The 24,464-nt window shown below is 42.6% G+C and overlaps 1 protein-coding gene across 1 annotated transcript; it reads left to right on the forward strand.

Annotated features, from left to right (window-relative positions):
• Positions 1 to 846: 846 nt before the first annotated feature.
• Positions 847 to 21,687, forward strand: TRIM37 (tripartite motif containing 37). Its single transcript, XM_088536252.1, has 24 exons — positions 847 to 977; positions 2,189 to 2,290; positions 2,749 to 2,789; positions 2,941 to 3,057; positions 3,792 to 3,879; positions 4,700 to 4,822; positions 6,012 to 6,135; positions 7,119 to 7,186; positions 8,493 to 8,617; positions 9,462 to 9,512; positions 9,909 to 9,990; positions 10,672 to 10,748; positions 11,211 to 11,390; positions 12,040 to 12,154; positions 12,372 to 12,581; positions 12,978 to 13,114; positions 13,815 to 13,918; positions 15,315 to 15,515; positions 15,910 to 16,221; positions 17,458 to 17,583; positions 18,117 to 18,294; positions 18,995 to 19,107; positions 20,699 to 20,851; positions 21,599 to 21,687. Exons 1-24 carry the CDS (start codon positions 957 to 959, stop codon positions 21,685 to 21,687), a joined length of 2,937 nt encoding a protein of 978 aa, XP_088392378.1. The 5' UTR covers positions 847 to 956.
• The last annotated feature ends 2,777 nt before the right edge of the window (positions 21,688 to 24,464 follow it).

Below are 24,464 nucleotides of genomic sequence, written 5' to 3' on the forward strand. Positions count from 1 at the left end.
TGAGATTGGAAGGGATGTCTGGAGAGATCCCTCTCCAGAGCAGGGTCTGCTACCAGCAGCCCTGGATCCCATCTTGTCACCTTTTCAGTATCTCCGAGCTTGCAGACTGACTTCACACTCTTTGGGCAACCTGTTGCAGTGTTGCACCACTCTGACAGGAAAAAATAAAGATTTCCTCAGCTTTAAATGGAATTTCCTGTCATGCAGTTTGTGCCCATGCAACTAAATTGCTCCTGTGCGTTGTAATTTTTATTCACTACTGCAATATTGGGAGAACCCCACTTCAGGGAAAATCCTTTCCCCATGGTGATGCAGTGATAAGCATATGTGATATTTGCATGAGCAAAGCTCCCAAAGTACTGAATCCCATTTATACATTGATATTAGACTAGCAACTGTCTTTTGCCTCACTTTCACATAACAACTGTCTTCTGAGTAAAAAAAATTGCAACGGGAGTCGAGGTACTTGTGCCACTTTTCAGGAATCTGTGTGTGCAAGTACTTGTCACAAGAAGGACTAAGAAGCTGAAAGGGGATGGGAAGAGGCTCTGAGGAGCGTGTTTCTGTCACCACGGCTGCAGGGAGCCGTGCCCAAGCCGAGAGGTGACTGCGGCTGCCGGCGAGGAGGAGGGCGGCCGGTGCGGGGGCTTCTCCGTCCTTCATTCCCCGTTGGCGCCGGCTTCGGGCTGCGGCGGTTACGCGCCCTCCCCTCACAGGAGCCGGGGCGGGGGAGCAGCCCCTCAACGGCCGCGCGCGGCAGGGCGGGGCTGCGCGTGCGCGGGAGGGGCGGGCGCCGCCGCCGCAGGGCGGAGCTGCCCGCGCGCGCCCGGCGAACATGGCCGGCGCGTAGGGCCGCGCTGCCCGGCGGCTCCGGACACCCCGCGCCGTGCGCGGGCGCTGCGGCGGGGGCGGGTAAAGTGCGGGGCCGGGGAGGAGCCCCCGCCGCCGGCAGCGCCATGGACGAGCAGAGCGTGGAGGTGAGGCGTTGCGCGGGGGGGAGATGGCGCCGCCCGCTCAGGTGCGCATCCTCCGCGGGCCTGGGGCTGCCGCCGCCGCCTCCCGCGAGGGCAGAGCGGCCCGAGCGGCCGGGAGCGGATGGCGGCAGCGCGGGGGAGCCGCGGGGCCGCCCGGGGCCGGCGGGGCCGCTCGCAGGGGCGGTTCGGCCGGCGGTTCTGGGCGCCGCTCCCCGCGGGGATGGGGACCCCGGCCCCGCCGGCCCGGTGCGCAGGTGCCGCCAGAGCGGTACCCGCAGCGCCCTGCCCGCCTGCGTCGCGGTGCTGCAGCCGAGCGGAGGAAGCAGGTAGGAGCCCTCACGTACAGCTTCCTGCAAGCGCATCCCTCTCGTTCTGCAACCATTAAACAAGGCCCTAGGATACAGCAGATACTCTCATACCTATAAATTAACAATGCGTCTCACTTCTAGAGGTTTAACCCTGCTGGGGGCAAAGTAGCCCATTTGAAGCATCTCTGAAAGTGCTAGAGATAAGGCCAGAAAAAATCCAACTGCTCTCTAATGCAGGCCGCAAGACTTCCCAAATCAGTGAAAAATCCATCAGTGTGGCAAGCTTTTTTTTTTTTTGACATTTTGAAATACTTTTCTGTTTTGGGGAATGGCATGAGATGTGGTGGTTGTATTCTTGAGCAAACAGTTTTGCTTTTGGAACAGTAAATCAGTATTTAAAAAACAAACAAAAAACGCCACATTTTTATTGCCCAAGATTTAACTGGTGAGGGAGGGCAGAGAGGGGGGAGGTAATGATCAACCCTTTTAGTTAACATCCTGTATGATATATGCAGGTACTTAATATGTCTTTACAGGGGTTTAATTCACATTGAAATTCTTAGGCTGAGAATCTGCATGTACAGCATAGTTACTTTTGGCAACTGTTAACTGTGTGAATGCGAGTAGGAATAAAATGTCTGACAGAAATGCCTGCTTGGTAAAAGATAAACCGAACAAGGAAGCTAATCCTAGAATATTAGTGTTTTAAAATGAACACTGGGTGCTGGTGGGATGTACGAGTGAGGAAGAGAGCCGTGATGTTTGAGCTGGTAACCTGCTCTGAGATGGAATGTGTTTGAAATGGGATTCTGTTTATTTAACCTGGCACTCTGCCTAGAAAGTAGATGGAATTCTACTATGTTTGAAGTCTGTGGCATAACAATAGCATTAATCTAATCTTTGCAGAGCATTGCTGAAGTATTCCGATGTTTCATTTGTATGGAGAAATTGCGTGATGCACGTCTGTGTCCCCATTGCTCCAAGCTGTGCTGTTTCAGTTGTATTCGGGTGAGTTTGCTTATCATAATCTACTCTTGCAAATCAAAAAAAAAAAATCAGAACTGCTGGTCTTAGGAACACATTCTTGCTCTTTTCCTGCCCCTTTCAGAAGATTCCCTTTTCCTCTTCTGTACTATTTGTTTTCCTTTTCAAAAGCCTTTTATGACACTCTGAGAAAGCCTAGGCAGGCTGTGCATTATATACAGGAGTGCTAATTATAGTGATTATCTGGAAGAGTTGCTTTTAAGGAACAGGCTTATAATGGCCCCTTCTTTAACATCTCTTGCGAGTCAGTGATACTTATGTGGATGGAGGAGGCAGTTGGAGGCAGAAAGCAAATACCAGTCTTTCAGATACCAGTATGGAGCGTTAAAATGTCGTAACGTCTGTCACTTTGGAGCTGTTTTACAGGTAGCTGCTTGCACTTCTCACAGTCTGTTTTTAATACGTTTCTCCTTCTTTTATAGCGTTGGCTGACTGAACAAAGAGCTCAGTGCCCTCACTGTAGGTAAGAGGTTTTTAATATCAGACACAGATTTTCAGAAATTGAGGCCCTTTCCCCGTACCCCCAAGCCTGGCACCCCATAGCAATTCTAGTGAATTTTATTTGTGCTCCTGGAGCTGTGTTTTTGCTCTGACTTCAGCAATGCTTCTTGCAGAGCCCCGCTGCAGCTGCGAGAGCTGGTGAACTGCCGTTGGGCAGAAGAGGTCACGCAACAACTTGATACGCTGCAACTGTGCAATCTCACCAAGCACGAAGAAAACGAAAAAGACAAGTAAATGGAACGTTCTTCACACAGAGGCTTTAGAGTTTGTCTTATATGAATGGACGTTTCAATCCTTCTAACTTTAAAATTGGTCATTGAAGTTTGGGCTCTTATCTGTTACTGTGGTTCATTCTCCTTTCTTGTCTTTGGGGTATCCCGTGTTTTTTAGATATACTCTGCTTCTAGGAACAACTATTGTGTTCTATTATCAGTGTTATTTTGTCTGTTGAGAAGTATTCTGAAGATTTAGTGGAGAAAAGAGTGAACACAAACATAGAACAGTGGACAGAGACTAGTTACATATTCCATACCCGCCTCCTCCCTAACTTCCCGAAACCTTGTGGAGGCAAAAGGGAGAGCCTTGTGATGGAGGTTCTTGTTCAGTTTGTTGATCAATGTTGTTCATGAAATTTTAAGGATTGATAAGTGTCCATTTGGCTAAGGAGCTTATGGGGCAGTGCTCTGTGTCTACTTTCAGTTGCAGATTTTTGCTTCTGGTTGGTGTTTCAATGATGTGAGATATTAACTTCTAGATTTTCAAGCCAGATTCAGTGATGATATCCTCTAGCTCCTGGGTATAAACCCAGTTTTATTAATAAGCCTGCTCTGTAACTCTTGCAGGCATTGAGAGGATTCTAAGAACAGAATTTATTTTACAGAAGATTTTGAATTCATTTATAGGATACTTACAGAAAATCTCTGGCTATTTTCCGCTGATGATTTGAGTTTGTTCTTTGTTTAAGGTGTGAAAACCATCATGAAAAACTTAGTGTGTTCTGCTGGACCTGTAAGAAGTGTATCTGCCACCAGTGTGCGCTCTGGGGAGGAATGGTAAGGAGATACTTGCATGCGCTGTGTTACACTAGCAGACTGAGTGATGTTTGAGTGCAATTTGAAGAAACAAAATCATGGTGAAACTCTTGCTATGGCTATTGAATTGCCGTGCAAATAATTATAGTTGTCTTATGTGCATAAAAAATTCATCTGAACTTTGGGTTTGAAAAGCCGTATCTTCAGTTACTAAATACAAAAGCAAGTTGAATTTTTTGGTGAAAGGGCAGAATTATCTTCCTTGTTAGATTTTTTTTGATACTTCAGACAAACTGGAGACAAGGAGAACTTTATGTGCAAAGAAAGAGATTTTTCTGAAAATCTGGATGAACCTGTATAACTTAAATATCATGGGGAGTGTTCTTGAGTGGCTTCAAAACTGCTACAGAGCACTTAACCCTGCTCTTTATCCTTCCTGTTGCATATTTTGAGGGGAGATGGCTGTCATACCTTGGAGTATAAATGGCTGAATGTAGTTAATACTGTGCTGTTTTTGTTTGGGAATGGTGTTTTTAATTAAAAAAGTCTATCTTCTGATTTGTTAAAGATATGCACAGTGAATAAAGTGATTTATTTTTGGAAGGTTGCTCAGACTCTAAATAACTCTTGACAGGAAACTTTGATGCTATGAAAGCCAAATTCATGACTACTTATGAAGGGAAGTGAAAGACAGACTTCCTACATGCAATCTGCTTTGGAACATTTCCAAACTGAGCGATTCACTAGGAGGCCTTCTTCCCCTCTCCTCCTATAATTTAATAGCAGTGGGAAAGTTCAAACTATATTCAGTACCCTTTTCTCTCCCTCTTTTCTTTAACAGCATGGAGGACATACCTTTAAGCCACTGGCAGAAATCTATGAGCAGCATGTCACAAAAGTAAATGAAGAAGTGGCAAAGCTTAGAAGAAGACTCATGGAACTAATCAGTTTAGTGCAAGAAGTGGTAAGAAATTAATCAATGAAAACATCAGGTTTTTCTGCAGCTTGTTGTTGTAAAAGGGTGACTGCGAAGTGGGAGATGGAAATGCTAGACTGTCTAAAAGCTAGAGCTGTGAATTTCTTAGAAAGTTGTATCTTGTAAACACTGTACAGAGTAGAGCCTCCTGTAGCTGAGTATGGCTAAACCAGTATAAAAATGCTTTTTTCTAGACTAGCTTATTTTTTTCCCTTTAGGAAAATAGACTAAGAAGGTGTGTTTAAGCCCATGAGAGGGACTGTGCTCAAAAAGCAGTTCGCTATCTAGACATAGTGCCACTCTTTTGCTCCCCATCATGGTGTGTGTGTGCGCCAGAAGTTCCCCTGCATCTGACAAGCTTGGCCGTGGCAGTTTCAGTGGAAGTTCCAGCAAAGCAATGTGGATTTTGTGTCCTAGGAAGGATGTGCTAAATACTGGGCCACTTATGTAGTCATTGTGCAAATAAAATATATTCCAGATGGGCGGCATAGACGAATCCCATCTGTGGGCTGGTTTCTGTATGGTTCTTGGCTGTGCTATTTGTCGTGTATTGGTTTGCAGCATGTACTGGTAGGTTAGCTCCTCCTCGGCTCAAAGGCAAGTGCGATACATCACCAAGGGGGTTGCTTGTGAGTACTTGTAAAGTATTCTGAGGATCACACAAGGGTGAAGGGCACAGCTTAAACCAGATCATTGCTGTTACCAGAAAGGTAACTTCTCCGTGCCGTTGTAGGTACGGAAGAGAAACCAATAGTTGTGCTTATGAATTTCAATACTGAAAAGTCTCCATATGGCAAATGTCTCCGGAATGAGAAAAAGTTGCTCAAACTTTATTAACCTTTGGTCACCCGCCAAGGGCACACTTATTGTTCCAGAAAAGTGAAAGGTGTTCACAGCGTAACCGTGAAGTGTTTGGACTGACCTCAGGGCAGACTGCAACAGACCATTTAAAAATAACTCCCTGTTTTATCATCCAGAATGGGAGAGTTTCTGTAAGATCAGATATTCCTCCCTGCCTGCAATAGAGAAAGTAGGACTGGGGGGAGGCAGGCTGCAGGAGGCTATTTATTCATCAGCCTCATCTGAGAGAGTGGAATCAACGTGTAAAGTAAATTAAAAATGTGCAGAAGTGTGAAGGATTTCTTTTTGTACGTGTTCTTTCTGGATCCTGTTTTAGGAGAGGAACGTGGAGGCGGTGCGCAGCGCCAAGGATGAGCGAGTTCGCGAAATCAGAAACGCCGTGGAGATGATGATTGCCCGCTTAGACACTCAGCTGAAGAATAAGCTTATAACATTAATGGGTATGTATTTGCCTCATCCAGTATGAGTGGGAGCAATATATCATTAGGTGGAAATCTACTGATGAACCTTTTTTCCTTAGGAATACAACTGCTTGTACACCTTTTGGTGTTAAGCCAGGAAACTCATTGACTGAATATTTTTTATAGAGCAGGTCTTTTAGTTAATTGTGTAGTTACCGTGTTGCAGCTCTAAGTTGCTAGATGCAGCCAAACCTGGTTTTGTTCTCTTGCATAGTCCCATATAGTAACTTGGAGAACATTTATATCTAACTGGGAAGATATTTAGTACTTTTCGGCTTGTTGTGAAGGTGTGTTTACACACACGCACACTAGCTAAGTAGTGCATATTACAAAGATATTACATGACAAATATCTATTCCTTGCAGTGCAAAAAAAAAAAAAAAGCCCTCTCTGGGATTACCTGCAATTCAACTCCATAGACAGAAGCAGCGTTGTCCACAAATGAGAGTGTGGGCATCCACAATCAGGGCTGCTACTTTGATTCCTGCTGCTGTTGCTGCCTTGAGGCTCTCTACCGCTTTAACTCTTCCCTACTAAAAAAAACACTGACGTATGTGTGCTTGGAAAATGTCCTTGCTTTTGAGGATGCTTATATTTACTCTCTTAGTTTACTCTCACACTCTCATAAATGTCAAGGGAAGGTCTTGGTTGCATTAGAGGAAGTTCAGTGAAGTCAAAGATGCTTTTGCCTTTTGTCCAAAAGAGCACACTCAAAAAAGAAAAGTTATTTCTGGGACACAAGGAATATTTCATTACTGACTTAAATCTCAGGTGACCTCTTCACTAGAGATCCAATTAAAAATGTAGGCTTGCTTTCAAAATGTTTTCTCAAGCAACCTTGGTATATTTAGAAATCCTTTACCTTACTAGGTTTTGGGGCAGCTTCCATGGAGAAAAAAAAAAAAAAAAAAAGCTAAATTTCTTAAAATCTATTGAGTGTGTCTTCCTTGCCTTTTAAACAGGTCAAAAGACATCACTTACCCAAGAAACTGAACTTCTGGAATCCCTGCTCCAGGAAGTGGAACATCAGGTGATTCTGAAAGAGTAGAAATGTTGAAAGTTATATAGAGACATCATCAAGCAGCCTTTTGTCTTTTTTTTTTTAATTGATAGAACTACTTTTATCTCTTTACTTAAGTGGCTTTAGGTTGTACAATTTCTTCTTAAAAGCAAGCATTTTGTCTTCTGAGAGTGATGGTAAGTATTCACCTCTGCTACTTGAAAAAATAGTACAGGGATTACCAGCGATACCATGTAAAATTGCAGAGCTCTGCTTAAGTTAGCCTAGTGTTTGGACTGTGTGCCAATTTCTATCAGCTTTGCAGCTGCCAACAGCCTATGAATAGTGGCAGCTATAAATGGGGAGTTAAAAAAAAAAAAAAAAAAGGCATAGCACTTTATGCTGTTGAGGAAAACTGAAGTGGTTCTAGTTCTTTTAGTCCCATCCATCTGCCTCTCCAAGAGGTTGATATGGGGTGTGTGTGCATGCGTGTATATATATTTCCTTTTTTTTTCCTAGCAACACAAGTTTGGCTCTTGTAAAAGGAATATTCGGATTCTGCAGGGGCTGATTGTACTTGCCTTGAAAAATTTCTGCTTGCTCTGAGCAAATGGCAGGGTGTTGGGGTTGGTTGGCTTGTTTTTGTTTCTTTTCCACAAGCCTTACTGCATCCAGTAATTTTCTTTCCGCAGAATCTGGCATCTTGGGTTTCTGGTGTGAGGAGGGGAGGAAATCGAAACTGCTGGGAGGAGCGGAAGGGGAAGAAAAAATTCTTCTGGGTTATGCCTCTTGTTCTGTATTCATTCTTCATCTCCCCTTTGTTTCGATAAAATGCTAAGTTGACTTTATTACCTGAGCAGAGGTTATTGTGTTTCCCTTTGCAGTTATTTATTTTATATCCAAATGGAGCGTTGTGTTGAGGAATTGATGCGGTCAGGAGGGTGAATGCCTCTGCTTACTGTACATCATCTCTTTTTTTGGGTATTTGTGGGCTCATTCAAGAATTATTTCTTGTTTATAATGCAACCCAAATGACGACCTTCTAACAGTGGTGATGGTGCATATGCAGCTTTGCAAATCTGCTTCTCTCCTATAGAAAAATACTTTAAAAAAAATAATATCCGTTTTAGAAGTTGTGACCATCAGTTCTCATAGAAAACTCTTAGACTTAAGAGCTGCCAGTTTCAAGAGGCGGGAAAAAAAAAAGAAAGGGTTCCTGAAGCTGTGTCAGGCAGTGTTTTAATATGCAATTAGTTCGCTTAAGAACAAATGCAGTCAAGATCTATGGTTTCTACTAATGACAGAGGATTTTTTTTTCCTGTTTCTTTCCATACAGTTACGATCATGCAGTAAGAGTGAGTTGATATCCAAAAGTTCCGAGATCCTGATGATGTTCCAGCAGGTTCATCGGAAACCCATGGCCTCATTTGTCACCACTCCAGTTCCACCAGACTTCACAAGGTAGGCAGTGCCTAGCTCACTACAAATTTCTCTTTACACTTAGTTTACTGGCTTGCCCTTTTTCTCTTATTATTGGGGTCGTTCGGTGTATAATTGCAAAGCTCTCATGAGATGCCTCCGCAGGTCACCTTAATTCAGAATATATAGTCAAAATCACTTTCTAACACAATTCTCTTTCTTAAAGAGTGTGTTTTTTTTTTTTTGTTTTTTTTTTTTCAGTGTTAGGTTCTCAAAAAGTCAGAGTTTGGGATAGCTGGCTGCAAATCTTCTCCATAAAACTGAGAGTACCAGATTCCTCAAATCAGTTTGTGTTCTTTAGCAAATATCACTGTCTTGCTTTTAAGTGCAATCTGAAAACTATCACCTTGAAGTGTTTTCTGAAAAGAATGCGTAGAAGTCTCTCTGAGGAGAGCCTAAAGCTGAATATGCATTTTCAAGTGGCAATAAGCTGTGAAGCGTGGACCAGTTAAGCTTTGTTCTTTCAGCCGTGCAACAATTTAATTCTTTCTAGAACTGAGATTTGCAATAAAAATTGCTGTTATATTATTAACCATCACAAATAAAAGAGCAAATCCTCTTTACTATTTTTAAATAGTTTTGTATGCTCTTTCTTTCTGACTATAACATAAAACATTTGCTTTGATATGTGGCATCACATGCAGAGGGGCTGGGGAGAAGTTTCATGAGTGGAAATTTCAAAGCAACAAAAAAAGACAAGTGTAGTCTTAGTGCACTTCATTGGATCTAGTGATCCCAGTCATCTTAAATGGTTCAAAAGAGTCAAAACTTGGGATTTTAATGTGATGTTATAAAACTAATGCATGCATTTTTTTTTCACCCTTAGCGAATTAGTTCCAGCCTATGACTCAACTACCTTTGTCTTGGAAAACTTTAGGTAAGAATGTATCTTAAGAAATTACTGTGAATATCAGTAAGCTCTTTCTGTTTCTTGTGCCCATGTTTAATAGTGTTTAAAACACTGAATGGTCTCTCTTGGATACAAACTAACTGATACGAATTCAATCCAAATCTCCCATGTACCAGGTGAACAACAATTAAGCCCAGTTTTAAAAGATTTCCTGATAACACTGAGCAACTTCTGAAAGATCGAACAATTTTCCAGGGAATATAAAAATGTTAAGCTTCTATACATGGGCCTCACATGCTGTTAGTTGCTCTTTGTGCAGCAAGGACAATTCCAGAGTGTAAGTGCATATAAAACTTGCTCTTTCATGGAGGACACTGCTTTCTCTCAGTGGCATTTTTTTTCCTTTTTTTTCCTCCTCAATAGTACATTGCGTCAGCGAGCAGATCCTGTTTACAGTCCACCTCTCCAAGTGTCAGGACTCTGCTGGAGATTAAAAGTTTATCCGGTGAGTGAATGCCTTCAGCTAGAAATGTTACCCCATCCAACATGCTTAAGCAGCATGCTTGTCCTGCGAAGAAACGTCAGCTAGATTCTTCTCATGAGAAAACAGATGTTGTATACAAAAAACTATGTGGGGAAAAAAAGGCCTAACGAGGTTGGCAGTGTCAATCAGTGAGCATTGGAGCATTCCCTCCATGCTTCCTTTCAGCATGAGCGTTCTTAGTACAGTTAATTTGGCTATTTTAAAAGCAATTACAAATGTGTCTTATATATCATAGCAGCCTTAATAATTCTACCTGTTTGTTTGGGTACTTCAATATGCTTCTTACAGAACTGAAGTCTGTTTTTAAGGAGGATGGGGAGAGAGGGGGAAAACTGTTCTAACACATTGAAAAATGTTTGTCTATTCAATTTTGTATTTAACTGCTTAAATGTTAGAGTAACTTAAGGTGTGTTCTGAGATAGTGATTTGTATCTGAGATGCAAATAATAGGGTGTACATCGTCATCCAGATGTGAACTCTGTCTTAATTCAAGTTACAATAGGAATTCTAGGTCACAGAAAACAAAATCAAAATTGTCTGGAAATTCTGAATTGATCAAAACTATTTTCTGAAATTTCAAGGGTATGTGGAAATGGGGTTTGTTTGTGTTCAGCTTTTTTAATGTGTTTTTGTTTGTTTGAGGATGGAAATGGAGTGGTACGGGGCTACTACCTGTCTGTGTTCTTGGAGCTGTCTGCTGGATTGCCAGAGACATCCAAGTAAGAAAACCAATCGTCAAAGCATCTGGAGAGCTTTTCAAAGAATGGCCTGAGTAGCTGTGTAAGATTGTCAGGGACTTATGTAGAGCTTATTGAAAGGAACAGAGTCATTCCTGTTGTCCACAGAACTTGAGTCATGATGATCTCTAGAGGTCCCTTCCAACCTCAACCATTCTCTGAGTCTGATGTTCAGTGGCTTGCCTAAGGTGAACAGCAAGCTGGTCATAAAGCAAATGAGAATATCCAACTCTCAGTGTGTGTTCTAGTCTTGGTTTATCAGACTGCTCTCTCTACATCTTTCCTCTGAAGCTGCTTGCTTAAGAGTTCAGTAAAACTTTACATCATGCCTTCAGCTACAAACACTAGCCTCCCCGTAAGCATAGTTCTCTTATCACCAAGTGCTGAATCTATCAAGTTATCTCACTTGTTTTTGGTATTGATCCCCGATCTTCCTTTGCTTAGGTATGAGTACCGTGTAGAAATGGTTCATCAGTCCACCAATGATCCAGCTAAAAACATAATTCGAGAGTTTGCCTCTGATTTTGAAGTTGGAGAATGCTGGGGCTACAACAGGTTCTTTCGTCTAGACTTGCTAGCCAATGAAGGCTATTTAAACAGGCAGAATGACACTGTGATTCTAAGGTAAAGATGACAACTTAATGGGACTTCTTCTGCTATTGCTTCATGGAAAATATCATACGTTCCTAAAATAGGAAGTAATCAAGTAGTTGAATGTAACATAAGCATGACATGTTTTGTCATAAATGGATTTCACTGTCTAAACTTCGAAGGAGAAAATGTGCCGAAAGGAGTTGAGGGAAGTTTAACTCTGTGTGTTTCTTGGAGATGAAGCTGTGCTTGATGCCAATAGGCCTGGGTTGGATATCTGTAGCTAACTGAATTAAAGGAAAAATGCATTTTCTTCCCCTCTTTGGAAACAGTTCCAGTGAGTAAGAGAGAGATTTGGGAGTGAAAGAAGGAAATCTGTAATGTAACAGAGCTGATGCTGTCAATGGAAACTGCAGTGTTATGACAAAATGTACTTTAATCAGCTACTTTAAATGTTCTCTGCACAGTTCTTCTGTTTCTGTTCAGAACTTTGTAGCCTGTCAATTTTGTTAGTGTCCGTTTGTGAAGATTGCTTCTGTAATTGCCTTTCCTACAAAATACTTGCTATTGCCATTCAGTGCATTCTTAGCATGTAGAGATACTCATTGTCTAATTTTATTTTATCACTAGATTTCAAATTCTGCAGAGCAAAACTTGAAACTTCTCCACTTTTGCTTTGAAGGTTCCAAGTGCGCTCACCGACCTTCTTCCAAAAGTGTCGAGATCAACACTGGTACATTGCTCAGTTGGAAGCAGCTCAGACAAGTTATATCCAACAAATAAATAACCTTAAAGAGGTAAGTGGGATGTATATTGAATTAATTTTCAATTTCACCTTTTACTGACTAGTCTCAGGTTACAAAGCTCAATTTAATAGTTGTGTTTACTTGGTAGCCATTGTTAGTTTAGTATTGACATTAATAAAATAGTATATATGCAAATAAAATTATTTTATGTGATGCTGTGGCTCCAATGTTGTCTCTTATATTCTTTTGTGCTCTTCTGATATTTAAGAGGCTTGCAATTGAACTTTCCCGGACCCAGAAATCACGAGGCATTTCACCTCCAGACACTCATCTTAGTCCCCAGAATGATGATGGTTCAGAAACTAGATCGAAGAAGCCTGGACAAAGTGCTGAAGTGCTGCTTGAGAATGTTGCCGCTCCAGGGGTGCGAGAGAGCAAGGAAGATGATGAGGAGAAAATCCAGAATGAAGACTTCAATGTAGGAATCATCTTTTTATGCCTCTTTGTTTCTATGTAACTTTTTACAGTAGGATTGCGGTGGAAATTCAACATTTGAATTGTGACTTAGACATCTTATTGTCTGCATGTAAATGGGAGATAACACGTGAGAAGTAGCAGTAAGAGGTGACTTAGGCAGAGATGTTCTAGAACAGAGCTACTTGATCTACAAGGAAAAGCTTTCCCTGCTGCAGTCGAAAAATACAGTTCTTCATTTGTTGCCAGCCTTTATTGTGCTTTTGGGCCCTCGAAAAGTTCTCCGTGATATTTTGACACCTTTGAGAGGAGAGGGCTTCTGTTTAGAGCTTTTGATAAATTCATTAAAGTGCAACCAAAATGCTGCTTTTTATAAAAACCCATTCTGTTGTTGTCATAGCATGAACTCTCTGATGGTGACCTGGATGTAGATCTCACTGGAGATGATGAAGTAAACCACCTTGATGGTAGCAGCTCTTCAGCCAGCTCAACAGCAACTAGTAACACTGAAGAGAATGATATTGATGAAGAAACTATGTGAGTAACTTCAAAAAATACTTTCCAGATCATTACCTTGTCTCCCAGGGAAAAATCACGGTGCTCTGGTGGAAACTGACTCATCCCCTGTATCACAGTAATGTTGGGGGGGATTTCAGGGCGATGTGAGGGATGTCTCCTGTACTGGTAGCGTTAAACATATCACTACATGTTGTTAAGAGTTGAATTTTAAGGCAGCTAGTTCGTATCTTTTGATTTATTTAGTATTGTACTGTCATTGACGAGTGATACTGTGTGAAGGTTCTTTCCCCAAACACTGTTAAGAAGTCTGTTTCTACGCTAGTTGACATCTTAATAAAACAGAGCGTTGGTACTAGAAAGTGGTGTAGTAGTAGGAGGGTAATAGCAATGCCAATTAAGTAACTGAACCTAGAGATTTTTATCTTTGTAACTAAGATGATGATGTCAAATCCTCAGACCTTCCGTGAAATATTAAAATAGCACATACAACACAGGATCAGATTTTATAGTCTAGAAATCATGGCACTTTGGCTGTCGATTACTGAGTCAATCATTTAATTAATATTCTTTAGTTTGTTTAATTTGTGTAGGTTTAGAATGCAGAAAATACTATCTGCAGTGCTTCATGTTTTCTCAGGATAAATGCCATAATGTTAAACAGGAGCTGACAGGAGCTAATAACTGTATTCCCCCTTTTTCACCCCAACCATGTCCTAAGGTCTGGTGAAAATGATGTTGAATACAGCAGTAACATGGAGTTGGAAGAAGGAGATCTCATGGAGGATGCTGCTGCTGCGGCTGCTGCTGCTCCTGGAGCATCAGGTATGAAAAAGCAGTGTTCAGAAATGCCATGTATGCGAAAGGCTGCTGGCTTCCCTCCCGTTCCTGGAAGCATCACCAGGCTGCGTGTTCTGCAGGCATTTCTATTTTTGGAAATGCCGCATCATGTAGTGCGTCCTGGTAATTGCAGCGTGGTGGAAACATCTCATTGATTCAACAAGAAAAGCGGGGGGCTGGATCTTCTGGACATGCTTATTTAAAAATAGTACATAAGTTAGAAGGGAAGCTTCTCTGCTTCTTTGAAAATCCTTTCATTGCAATCAAAACTAGACTGACGTGCAGTCCTTACTAATGTCTGCGTGGCCTCGGAGCATGTGACATATTCACTTAGATTTTAGTGCACCCTAAGCCCAGAAGTGTGTGGAGGGAATGAGCTGTAGAATCATTAAAAGCCAAGTGGGAACAGATTTTAAAACAGTAATGAAAAGCTGCTCTAAGATGTCTTGTAGTATTCAGATGAGCCCAAATTTTGAGCCAGAGGTTAATCTAGTCCTCCAGATTCCAAAAATAATTTATTATTGTTATTAATTTTTATTTATGCCAAAGATAACAGTTCTCATCTCATTTGTGGTTATTTATGCTACTGTGGAAGTCTGCTAGCACTTGAAAGTCCCTTAACTGCCTTACTTGCTTTTTGTTGACATTTCACAGCTTAAATCTCCTTGAAAATTCCTTGTGAGTTAAGAAGCTGAGGAATGTTTGTTGCCTTCTAGGTAGATGCATGTCGTTTAAAGAAGCTGCATGGTAGCTACAAACACACTGTCTATTTAGATGATTTTAAAGAGTAATTTTTAACTGTATTTTAAAAGCTAACCCAGGATTCTTAGTCACTTAAGGGAAGCTCCTTACGCTTACCTGCTTGCAGTGTGTTCTTGCTGCAGTGCTAGCAGTGTCACTGGTGTGTGTTGGAAGGGAGCGCTGCTAAGCTCTCTGACTGAATCTCTCAGATCTGTTTTCTCTGAAGATTCTCTTGAAGTGTCTTTGCCACTGTGTAACAGGAACACTGTAGTACAGAGCAGAACTTAACTGAAGACCTCTCAATCTAGCAAAAGTAAAGTCAAAATGCTTATGTACATCTGTTCAGATAAATGCTCTTACTACAAAGTGATTTACATAAAAATCAAGTGAAATATCCTTTGCTTTTGTTCTGTGATGCTTTTTAGCTTAAGTGTTAAGTTAGTGTATCGGATTCCTTTTAGGGTCCTTTCAGAATCCTTCAATCCATGAAATAATACTGGTATTTTGTTAGTTCTCTAGGAATGTTTTCATTCCTAGTCTAGGTGAAGAACTTGGCTTTTTTCTTTTTACAGGGTACTGGAGCTTAATGCATCACCTGTGTTATGTACATGCACACTCTTTCTCCATAACTCTTCCTTAGGTACTAGCCATGGCTACGCCAGCGCAAGTGGAAGATCTTCCAGGCGGGGAGGGAGTACCCTAGGCTCAGCAGCCGGTAGCAGCTTATTAGATATCGATCCCTTAATTTTAATCCACTTGTTGGATTTAAAAGACAGAAATGGTATGGAAAACTTTTGGGGCCTTCAGCCACGTCCACCCGCTTCTCTTCTGCAGAGCAGAGGTAAATGTTTAAAACGAGTGTTTGATGTCTCATTTGTTTCGTTTTTTTCAAAGGACAAAGTGTGTGTATCACTATGGCCAGGCTTGTGAACCTAACCTGTTTAGTAGTTGCTGGAATGGGTGTAATGCTATTAGAAATCTTGCTTCTTCTGAAGAGCAAGTTTTGGAGCCTTCTCCCATGGCAGGCAAAGAATGGAAATCTGCTCTTTCAGTGGCTCTGCAGTGTTTGCAATCTAAATACTGTGGTGCCATAATAGAACAGGGGCATGTGTCACTATGTCCCATTCTTATAACAGGGCAAAAGATAGGATTTTCTTACAGCTGTTAAACAGATGTGCAGTTTCAAGATGAATTTTACTTACTGTCTGTGTTGTTTAACTCTTCCTCTGGTAAAGCAACATCCTACTCTCTGAAAGACCGAGATCAGCGGAGACACCAGGCAATGTGGCGTGTGCCCCCCGACTTGAAGATGCTGAAGAGACTGAAAACTCAGATGGCTGAAGTCCGAAGCAAAATGTCTGATGTAAAAAACCAACTGTCAGAAGTAAGAAGCAGCAATGCTGGCACATGTGATGGACAACCCAGCTTCTTCTCTGTTGAGCAGGGTGCCTTAGCTGCGTGTGGAGCAGAAAGCTGCAGCAAGCTACAGGAAATAGGAATGGAACTACTGACAAAGTCTTCAGTTACAAGTTGTTACATAAGGAATTGTAAGTGTGTAGAGAAGGGGGGATTTAAATGTCACTCTTACAGATGTCAGTTGTATAAATGGATTATATATCCAGGCATCTGGAAATAGACTTCTTGCTCGTTTTCAAAATCAACTGTAAGAATCCAGAAGTATAAAACCTTTGAATAAGTAAATGTCTTTTTTTGAAACTCATTTCAGCCTTTTGCAGCAAAAGCACCACAACTTTTGCTCTACAGCAAAGCTTAACGATGCTTGCTGGTGAAGAAAGTTAGAGAACTGAAGACTTACTATATTTTAGTAACTTAGTCTTGTTAAAATTCAAAGGAGCCAAGGTTCTCTAAAACAAGGCTTTTGCAACTTCAGCAAAGGCCTACTTTGTTTTTCATCACACTCATAAAACAGAGAGTTTCTGCTCTGCTGGTGTGTATTTAGAGGAAAAATAGTTGCATGTTCTAAGGCGGGAGCCTTGAACGGTGCCATCAGTAAACCAGGAACGGTGGTGTCACTTCATTGGAAGTGCTAGTTTTTGTGTTGTGCTAAATCCCTCATCCTGCCAAGGTTATGAAGGTGCTGGGCAGCCTCCTGAGTCTGCACCAGAACTAGAGGAACATACAGGGCTGTTCTACAAAACTCTCACTGCAGCCTAGATCTGCCACCTTTATGGGTGGGGTGACAGCAGAACTTCACTGTTCTGCTGTTCCAGTTGCTGCTCCTGCATCCCTCTCTCTGGAGGAGTTGCTGTAACAGGATTATGCTGTTCTGTCAATAGTTAATTTGGGAAGCTGCGAACAGTGCGGGCCCTGTGTGCCCTCCACCTTTGCTTTTTGAAGTCCTCTGTTACATTACTTTGACTTTAGGAGCTGAGGGAATTTAGGAGCTGAGGGATGGTATCCTTCGCCTTTACACTTTCATGCTGGAGTCTGAAGAGGTGTAGTCCTGGCTCTAGTGGATGGTTATCCGAAAGTCTTCTACCTGGCGTCTGAAATGCTTGTGTAACTGTGGCTGAGGCTGAAGCATCTCTTGCTGTATGACCTGTATGTTACTTGTATAGGCTGACAGGAACCCTCACTGCATCTGTGATAGGAAGGGTGTGGAAGGAGTTTTGTGCAGGACTCTGAGGTGGGAGGAATGGGACTTATTTGTTGTCCAAAGGAGGAAATAGTAGCTCATATAGCTTAACTTCGCTTAAAACAAGCAGCAAGACAAAGTGGTGCAGCAGTTTGAACACTTGTCCCATCTTCCAATATTTTTGCAGCTGCAAGTAAGAAAAGTAACTCCCCCAAGCCTCTTCGGCCGGGAGCGGGTAGCCTGTCTCTGCGAAGAGCGATGGACTGCGCGGATGGTCATCTCCGCTCCAAGGGAGAGGCTCAAGCTTCTGAAGGTAAACACGGCCCCCTCTGCACGTGGTGTGATGTGATGCGTTGTCTCATCTCCCCAAAGCTTTTTGGGAAGCTCCTGGCAACAGACTGAGGTTTCCTGAAACTTGCCTGGGTCCTTTCTCCAGGGTAGTTGGCATTATTGTCCTGATGGAGATCTCTGGTAGTTAATTTGCTGTAGTGGCACACACTGAACTTACAGTGAAACGTAGAAGTGTTTCAGGAGCCCCATTTGTGGTAAAAGGGACAGACACAGGGTGCTGACCCAAGCTTAAGCTGTGCTTTGACTTAAAGGAAACTCCAGAAAATGATATATGTCATGAAAGGATTAAATGATGATGTGCTCCTGAATTTTAGGTATTTAATTTCATTGCCACTCAAGGAAGCTCCCTATAATAGAGGAATTGGTGTTTTGCCGCTCTAAATTTAAGTGCTTTTTGTGAAGTTTAACTGGCGATATGAACCAACTGGATGTTCAGTGTATAAAACAAACCTGCACGTGCTCTGAGCTGCTCCTCCTGTCTTCCCGGCGGCGCAGGAGGCTCCAAGGCCAGCAGCAGGCACGGCTCTGCCAGGGCCCTGAGCAGCGGCTGCGCCTCCGACGCGCTGCCCAAGCTGGAGGAAAGACCCTGTGAAGGCTCCGATTCCGATGTAGGAGTTTCTGGCTTAAATGGCTTGGCTGCTGCAGAGAAGACCAGGAAAGTCGGAGCTCTAGGGTAAGTGCTTGGGGTTTTTCTTTTGTTTATTTACCTTTCACTTCCTCCTCCTTGTTTTCTCCTCCCCCAGTTTCCTTGATCTTGAAAGAACATAACCAAGCTACTAAAGCCAGGTGCTTGCAGCAAGGAAGAGAAATTACTTCAAAGTTTACTTGGTTGCTGTTCCCTCTGGATATCAGTTTTTGGCTTTATAACTAGATTACAAGTCCTTTATGTGCTGGGCCCTTTCTTTTTGATTGGCAGTGGGCATGGTTTACTACTTTGAACTGAAAGGCAGCCTTTGCCTGTTTTGCTGGTATTCCTTACAAAATATTCTTTTATAAAAAGGTTATGACTGTTAATTCCTCCTTGAAAGATTTTTTTTTCCACTGTGACTCTTTTTCGCTAATTTAATAATACCTTTGAATAGTTTATTTAATCAACAGGCAGCTAAAGAGCAATGGAGTACTTGGATTTTTGGGTTTGTTTTTTTGCTGTGAATAGCAGTTCTCACCATCTTTGGAAAATACTCATCATAAACTTTTCCAGTCTTATTTTTTATGTTTTTTTTTAATCAGAGCTGGATGTTTAAGTGAACATGCAAGAGACTTAAAATGAGTCTCAAAACTAGATGTGCCCCTAAAAGGAGTTGTTCCCCCTAGCTGGGGTAAAGCTACATCTCCAACAAGCTTTTCTGTGTGTGTCTCAATTCTTTGTGAAGATCCAATGCCAAGGGGTGTCGTTCGGAAGGAACGCAGGCAGCCGACCTGGAGACCGACACCGGCGAAGGGCAGGACGCGCTCCCTGACGGGGCTTCAGCTGTGGCCGGCGAAGGTAACTCAGCCTTGTTGTGTTCAGCAGTGCTACAGCTCTGCAGCCCGGGATCGTCCCCTTCTGTAATGGAAAAAGCCTGGTGGGGAAGGGGAAAAAATATTTCCCTGGCTGTTGAACTCTGCTGTAACACTTGGCAGCTGTCGTATAACGAGGAGAGAATCTCTCTGTCCCACTGGTGTCTGTGGAGAACCAATGAGGTTATGGGGCAGAAGGGAGTTGAAGACCTAGCGGAGAGTATGGTAGGAGGCTGTGTCTCTTTGGACTGCCAGGGGCTCTTTCTGTTTATGATGGGACTCCACATCTTTGCTTTGCTGATCAGTTGCCTGTCATTGGAAATAATTTCTTTACTAAATGAAGTAGTAATTGGTGACCTTGGCTCTTCTTAAACTTCCTGCCTACAAACACAAACCACTGAGGTAACAACCTCCACTCCTCCACTAGAATCTCTCCTGTCTCATTTGTGTCTGGCTTTGCAGTACGTAAGCCAGTTAGACTTGGAGGAAACTTCCCCCCATCCCTTCCTGTATCCCTTATAGGCTAGAAAAAAATATTATTGGCTTTCTTTTTGAAAGTCCACGTAGAAGAGTTTTTTCTTATCTTGCTAAAACTCTCCTGCCTTCCACCCCTGCACTAATTTGAATTTCAATGACTGAATTGTAGCGCAAAGCCTATATTAAGGTGCCAGCATCCATCTCTATCTGCAGTGTGCAATATTGTGTAGGAGTTGGCATTTACAGAAGGTCTCTCAGTGACAAGACTGAATTTCTGCTCTTAGTCACTGCAGCGTGATCGTGATGTGCTCCTGCAGTTCTCCTGGTATGGCAGAGAGTCTAACAGGAAAATGTTTTAAAAACTGAAATGCTTCATTGTTTAAAAACCCTAGGAAACAAATATTACAGTTCTTTTCCCTCCAGAGAAGAAAAACTGTAGGAGAGTTGGTATCTCCCTCAGCCACTTGCATTGTTTCAGCAATGACTGTCGGCTCTTAGGCAGTAAAAAAAAAAACAGGGCAAATCCTTTCAGTCACCCACCAAACTGTACAAGTGGGTGAATTTTGTCTGGTGTTGTTGCATACTTGAGTAACGACAAAGAAAAAAAGGAAAAGGAGTTGCCTTGATGCACTACAGCTAGAGTTGCTTTTTGTAGGAAAGGCATGTTCTGTTTAAGTGTGAGACTTAAGAGTATTGCAGCTTGAAGGACCTGGCAAGTACATCTGCTTAAAGGGTCACATCCTCTGTAGAGAGAGCTCTCCTTTAGCTTCACATCCTGCCCTACTTGTAGAGAGGGGCTGCGTGGCTGGCTGAGAAGTGCAGCTCAGGCAGCAGGAAACTGCAGATCCCAAGTCCGGTGCAGTTGGAACTGCTCCTCTCGAGCTGAGCTGTGAAGCAAAACTAGACTGAGTGTTCTGCTGAAATCCTTCGTGCTCTGATAAATATATTCAGCTCTAAATGTGCTCCTTCTCTCTTGCTGTCCTACCAGCTTCAGTATTTGGTAACTCTTAAGTGTGGAAAAAGCTGAGCGCTTGAGCTACACAGATCTTGCTGCTGTAAGTTGTGCCTTGTGGGTTTGTTTTGTTTTACTTCTCCTGCAGCTGGGGTATGTCAGAAGCATGTCCTTCATCTCCTGCCAGGGATGAGCAGCGATAGTGACATTGAATGTGACACAGAAAACGAAGAGCAGGAGGACGCCAACTCCACCTCGGAGGGACTTAACCATGCCTTCTCTGTGCAGTCCTCGAGTGAAGGTAGTGAGCGTGTGAGCACCTCTCCCCACACCCTTCACGCTTGCCTCGTTGCTCCCATGAATACAGAATATTGCTGAGACCAAGATTGCTAGAGATTCCCTGTAGGTATTAAACTCAACCAAGAGCCAGTGAGATTTGGAGCTCTTCCCTTGGGTTTCTAATTGAAAGTAGATCACAACACGAGAGGGAACTCTTTCTAGCCTTGAGAGGTCAGTTTAGGACAGGTGGAAAACCCATAGCTCTTGTTCTACTGAACTGGAGCTCCCTGCATAGCCAAATCTACGCTGCAAGTAGGCTAGTGTCAGGGAGGTAGTCACCACCTTGGTTGCATCTTAATTGACAGGAATGTGCTTTGAGCAGTTCAGTTTAATTTTAAAAACTCCTTTGATGTTCCCTTTGAAAGGGTTTAACCTTTTGATAAGTTAAAAGCCTGAAGGTGACAGCTGATGCTGGATGAAGTTAACTTTTGGCCTGAATAAGTGTCCCTGGCTGCATTAGTGTGATGGCCTGACAACTCAGCTCACTGTTCGGTGCTTGCAGCAGACACTAAGCAAAAACTTCATAACTTGCAGAAAAATCAAAACATCTGCTTGACTAAGTATCTTAAATTAAAAACCTTAGAGCAATTGTACTTCATTCTTAACAATATAGATCTACAAGTGGGGCTTGCACATGATGGACCTTTAACTTGCTCTGGTTTGGATGTTGGCTGGTAAAGGTTATTGCAGTTTGTTTGTTTGTTTTCAGCCTTAGAGCGGTGCTCGGTATTCCCGGAGGGTGATCCGGTAGGCTCTGATGATCTCAGCTTCGTTACTGGAGAAGACAGCACCAGGTAACTCTAAATGTCTCTCTTAGCTAGGGTCTGAGGCGGCTGTGACTGTAGAGATGCAAATTCCCTTCCTGCTCCTCAAGCGGAAGAGAGGAGAGGAGCCATTTACCTTCCTGGGAGGAGGCAGGGGGATTTGTGCAAGTCTGACTTGGGGCAATCTGCCACCAGGAGATTCGTAGCAGATAGGTGAGCACCTGGCCTGCATCTTTGGGGCTAGTGTGCTTTCAGATCACTAAGCTTTCTGGAACGGTAAGACACTTCTAGGAATTACACTATGTGGAAGAGTGCCTGGTTGAGGTTTGCATGTTCAGGTAGTCACTAATAGAAAACACTTGATTGAAGTGGTTGGCCTAAACCTTCTAAAGTGAGGGTTTTATCTAAATGAAGCTGTGAAAGTGTCCTAACATGAGGGTTTTCAATGAAAGCTGCCTTTCTTTGGAGCAGATAGAGAAGTGGTTTGGTGCCTGAAGACGGGCCAGCTTGTGCTCCTGGGAAGAGGCACGTTGTTCACTGGAGCTTAGTCCAAGGCTGCTGCTGTTGGTTGTGCACGCACTCCATGCTGTCAAGGACCATTGTGTAGTACTGCTGCTGTCATCTGTAACCTGTCCCTGGGGCAAAGTGACCGTTGAGAGCCTCGTCCTGAAGGCTGCATTGCCGCTGGCTCTGCCCCGGCGCACGTGCTCTGAAACATGTCCAAAAGGTGCTGCCGCCCTCTCCCGCGGTGTCTGTCCTGCTCTGTCTTGGGAATAACGGAAGGTGTGAATGTCCTTGCTGTAGCGCTCCGAGCTGAGCGCATCAGGCTGCTGAACCCCAGCGCTTGCTGGTGTGAAAGTTGTTTCCCCCAGTCTGTAACGTGGACCAACTGAACACATTGCCAAACCTTTTGCCACTGTGCGTTGCATCTTGAGCTGCTAAACTACTCGTTGAAGCTATGATGAAAGCTGAATAGCTGGTTACTGAAAAAGCATGAATAAGTGTAACTGATAGTTGTCCTTGTCTCAGCTGCCTGTACTTAAGTTTGTTGTTTTTCTTTTTTTTTATGAATGTTCCACAGTGTAAGTGCTGTACAACTCATAGTTTAAAACTGTTTGCACTTTGTTAATAAAATGAATGGTGAAAACTGATGTGAAATTTGACATTCATTTGTAAATAAGTAAAATACAGGAGAATTCCTGTTGGGATAAGTAATATGCCACCACTCCGCTTGACTTATTCAGTACTGAAGACTAAAGTGCTGCAATTCCTCACTGCTTATAGAAGAATTTTCTCTTGCCAGAATAATTGCCTCTGTTCAGTGAAAATGGCTTAAATCCATTTGATGCTTTTAAAGGCATTTTAGTAGCAGCTAGACCAAAATCCTTGCCCAGTGCATATTCAAGTAGGAATGGAGGTGGAGCCCCAGCATCTATCGCTAAAGTGGTTCTTTATGTAACAAAGATTTCTGGAGTCCTTGCCTGAAGGAAGGAGATACAAGTGTAAAGGCACTTGCACACGTGTTCCAACTGAGGAGTGAAGATGGGTTAGGGCAAGCTGCACATCCCTGATAGGGAAGGGTGAGTGTTTACTGTTTCACAGGACTGTGTGTTGAGCATTAGACACAGCTCAATTAGCAGTAATCAGAGACCTGTCTCTTCACTACTTGCAGCTGCTTTACTCTTAATAGGAGGCCTAAGTGCAAGGAAATTAATTAGTCACAGTACCTGCTCTGAGGTGAGTGGGCAACCTTTGTGGGGATGAGCAGAGTGGGTTCTGTCATGCTTTGCTTCCCTCTGAACAACTTGTGCACAGCAGGTTTTTAAACACAGCACAGGTAAACAGGCTTGGAAGCCTAATTTAGGACCAGTTAATGTAAAAGTGACAAAGCCCTAGCCCTCTTCTGCCTGTTAAACAGCTCCCACAAGGGTTCCACTTTGCCCCTCATTCCCCAGCTCTGCTGATGAAGGAAGCAGCAGTGAGTACAGAGATCTCATCCACCTCCGTGCCCAAGTCACCTTTTCTATGATGCATTAAGCCAAGTAAATCTGTTTTCACCACAGAAAGACACTTAATACAGATGTTGGTTGCTATCACTTTTAGCTTATAAATAAACAAAATATCTGAAATATTTTTTAAATTACTGTTTTATTAAGATATTGGTAAAACTTCAACCGTTTTTCTGTATAAACAGCTTTCATAAATAAAATATGGATGACTAATACACAATTATAACTAAAGTCATATGTGAACTGTAGAACAAGGTTGCAAATGGAAAAGTCCCAACACTGTTACATGATTAGCTTTAATTTATTCACTTAATAAAGAATGTTATTCTCATGAACAGGATAATACAGATATTTTAACAGGAGCACCCAGTGTAGCAACTGCCAACACACCTGGCTATCTACATAAGTACTCACAAGTACTCAGGATCATCTTAGCCAACTTTCACTATTCTTGTTTGAAAATAGCTTCTAGAATACAGGAGAGAAAACAAAAACAGCCAAACATTGCAATTATCATATACAAGAGTTGTACTAAACCCTCAGAGGTGGGAGGTTTTTTTGTTTAGTTTTAATGCTGGCGAGTATAGTGCGATCATCTGCTTAACAGTGACTGGAAAAGGATAGGAACATTTAAGTCAGAGGTTGTGTTATGTTTCATTATTACTTATTGCACATGATACAAGGGTTGAACGTTTTGTTCCTGGTGCAAGGAGGATATGAATTAAAGATTGCCCTAAATCACAGGCATGAACAAAGCTGCAGTATCCCCCTTCAATGGCTTTGTCTATGTGACTAGTGCTGA

The sequence above is a fragment of the Tinamus guttatus genome, unplaced genomic scaffold (genome assembly GCF_059628265.1).
Source record: "Tinamus guttatus ecotype Peru unplaced genomic scaffold, ASM5962826v1 Tinamus_guttatus_pri_ptg000043l, whole genome shotgun sequence".
Taxonomy (NCBI): Eukaryota; Metazoa; Chordata; class Aves; order Tinamiformes; family Tinamidae; genus Tinamus; species Tinamus guttatus.

Coding starts and splice junctions, on each gene's coding strand:
- TRIM37 (XM_088536252.1), top strand. CDS start 957: ATGGACGAGCAGAGCGTGGAG. Junction 978..2,188: donor TGGACGAGCAGAGCGTGGAG/GTGAGGCGTTGC, acceptor TAATCTTTGCAG/AGCATTGCTGAAGTATTCCG. Junction 7,187..8,492: donor TCCAGGAAGTGGAACATCAG/GTGATTCTGAAA, acceptor CTTTCCATACAG/TTACGATCATGCAGTAAGAG.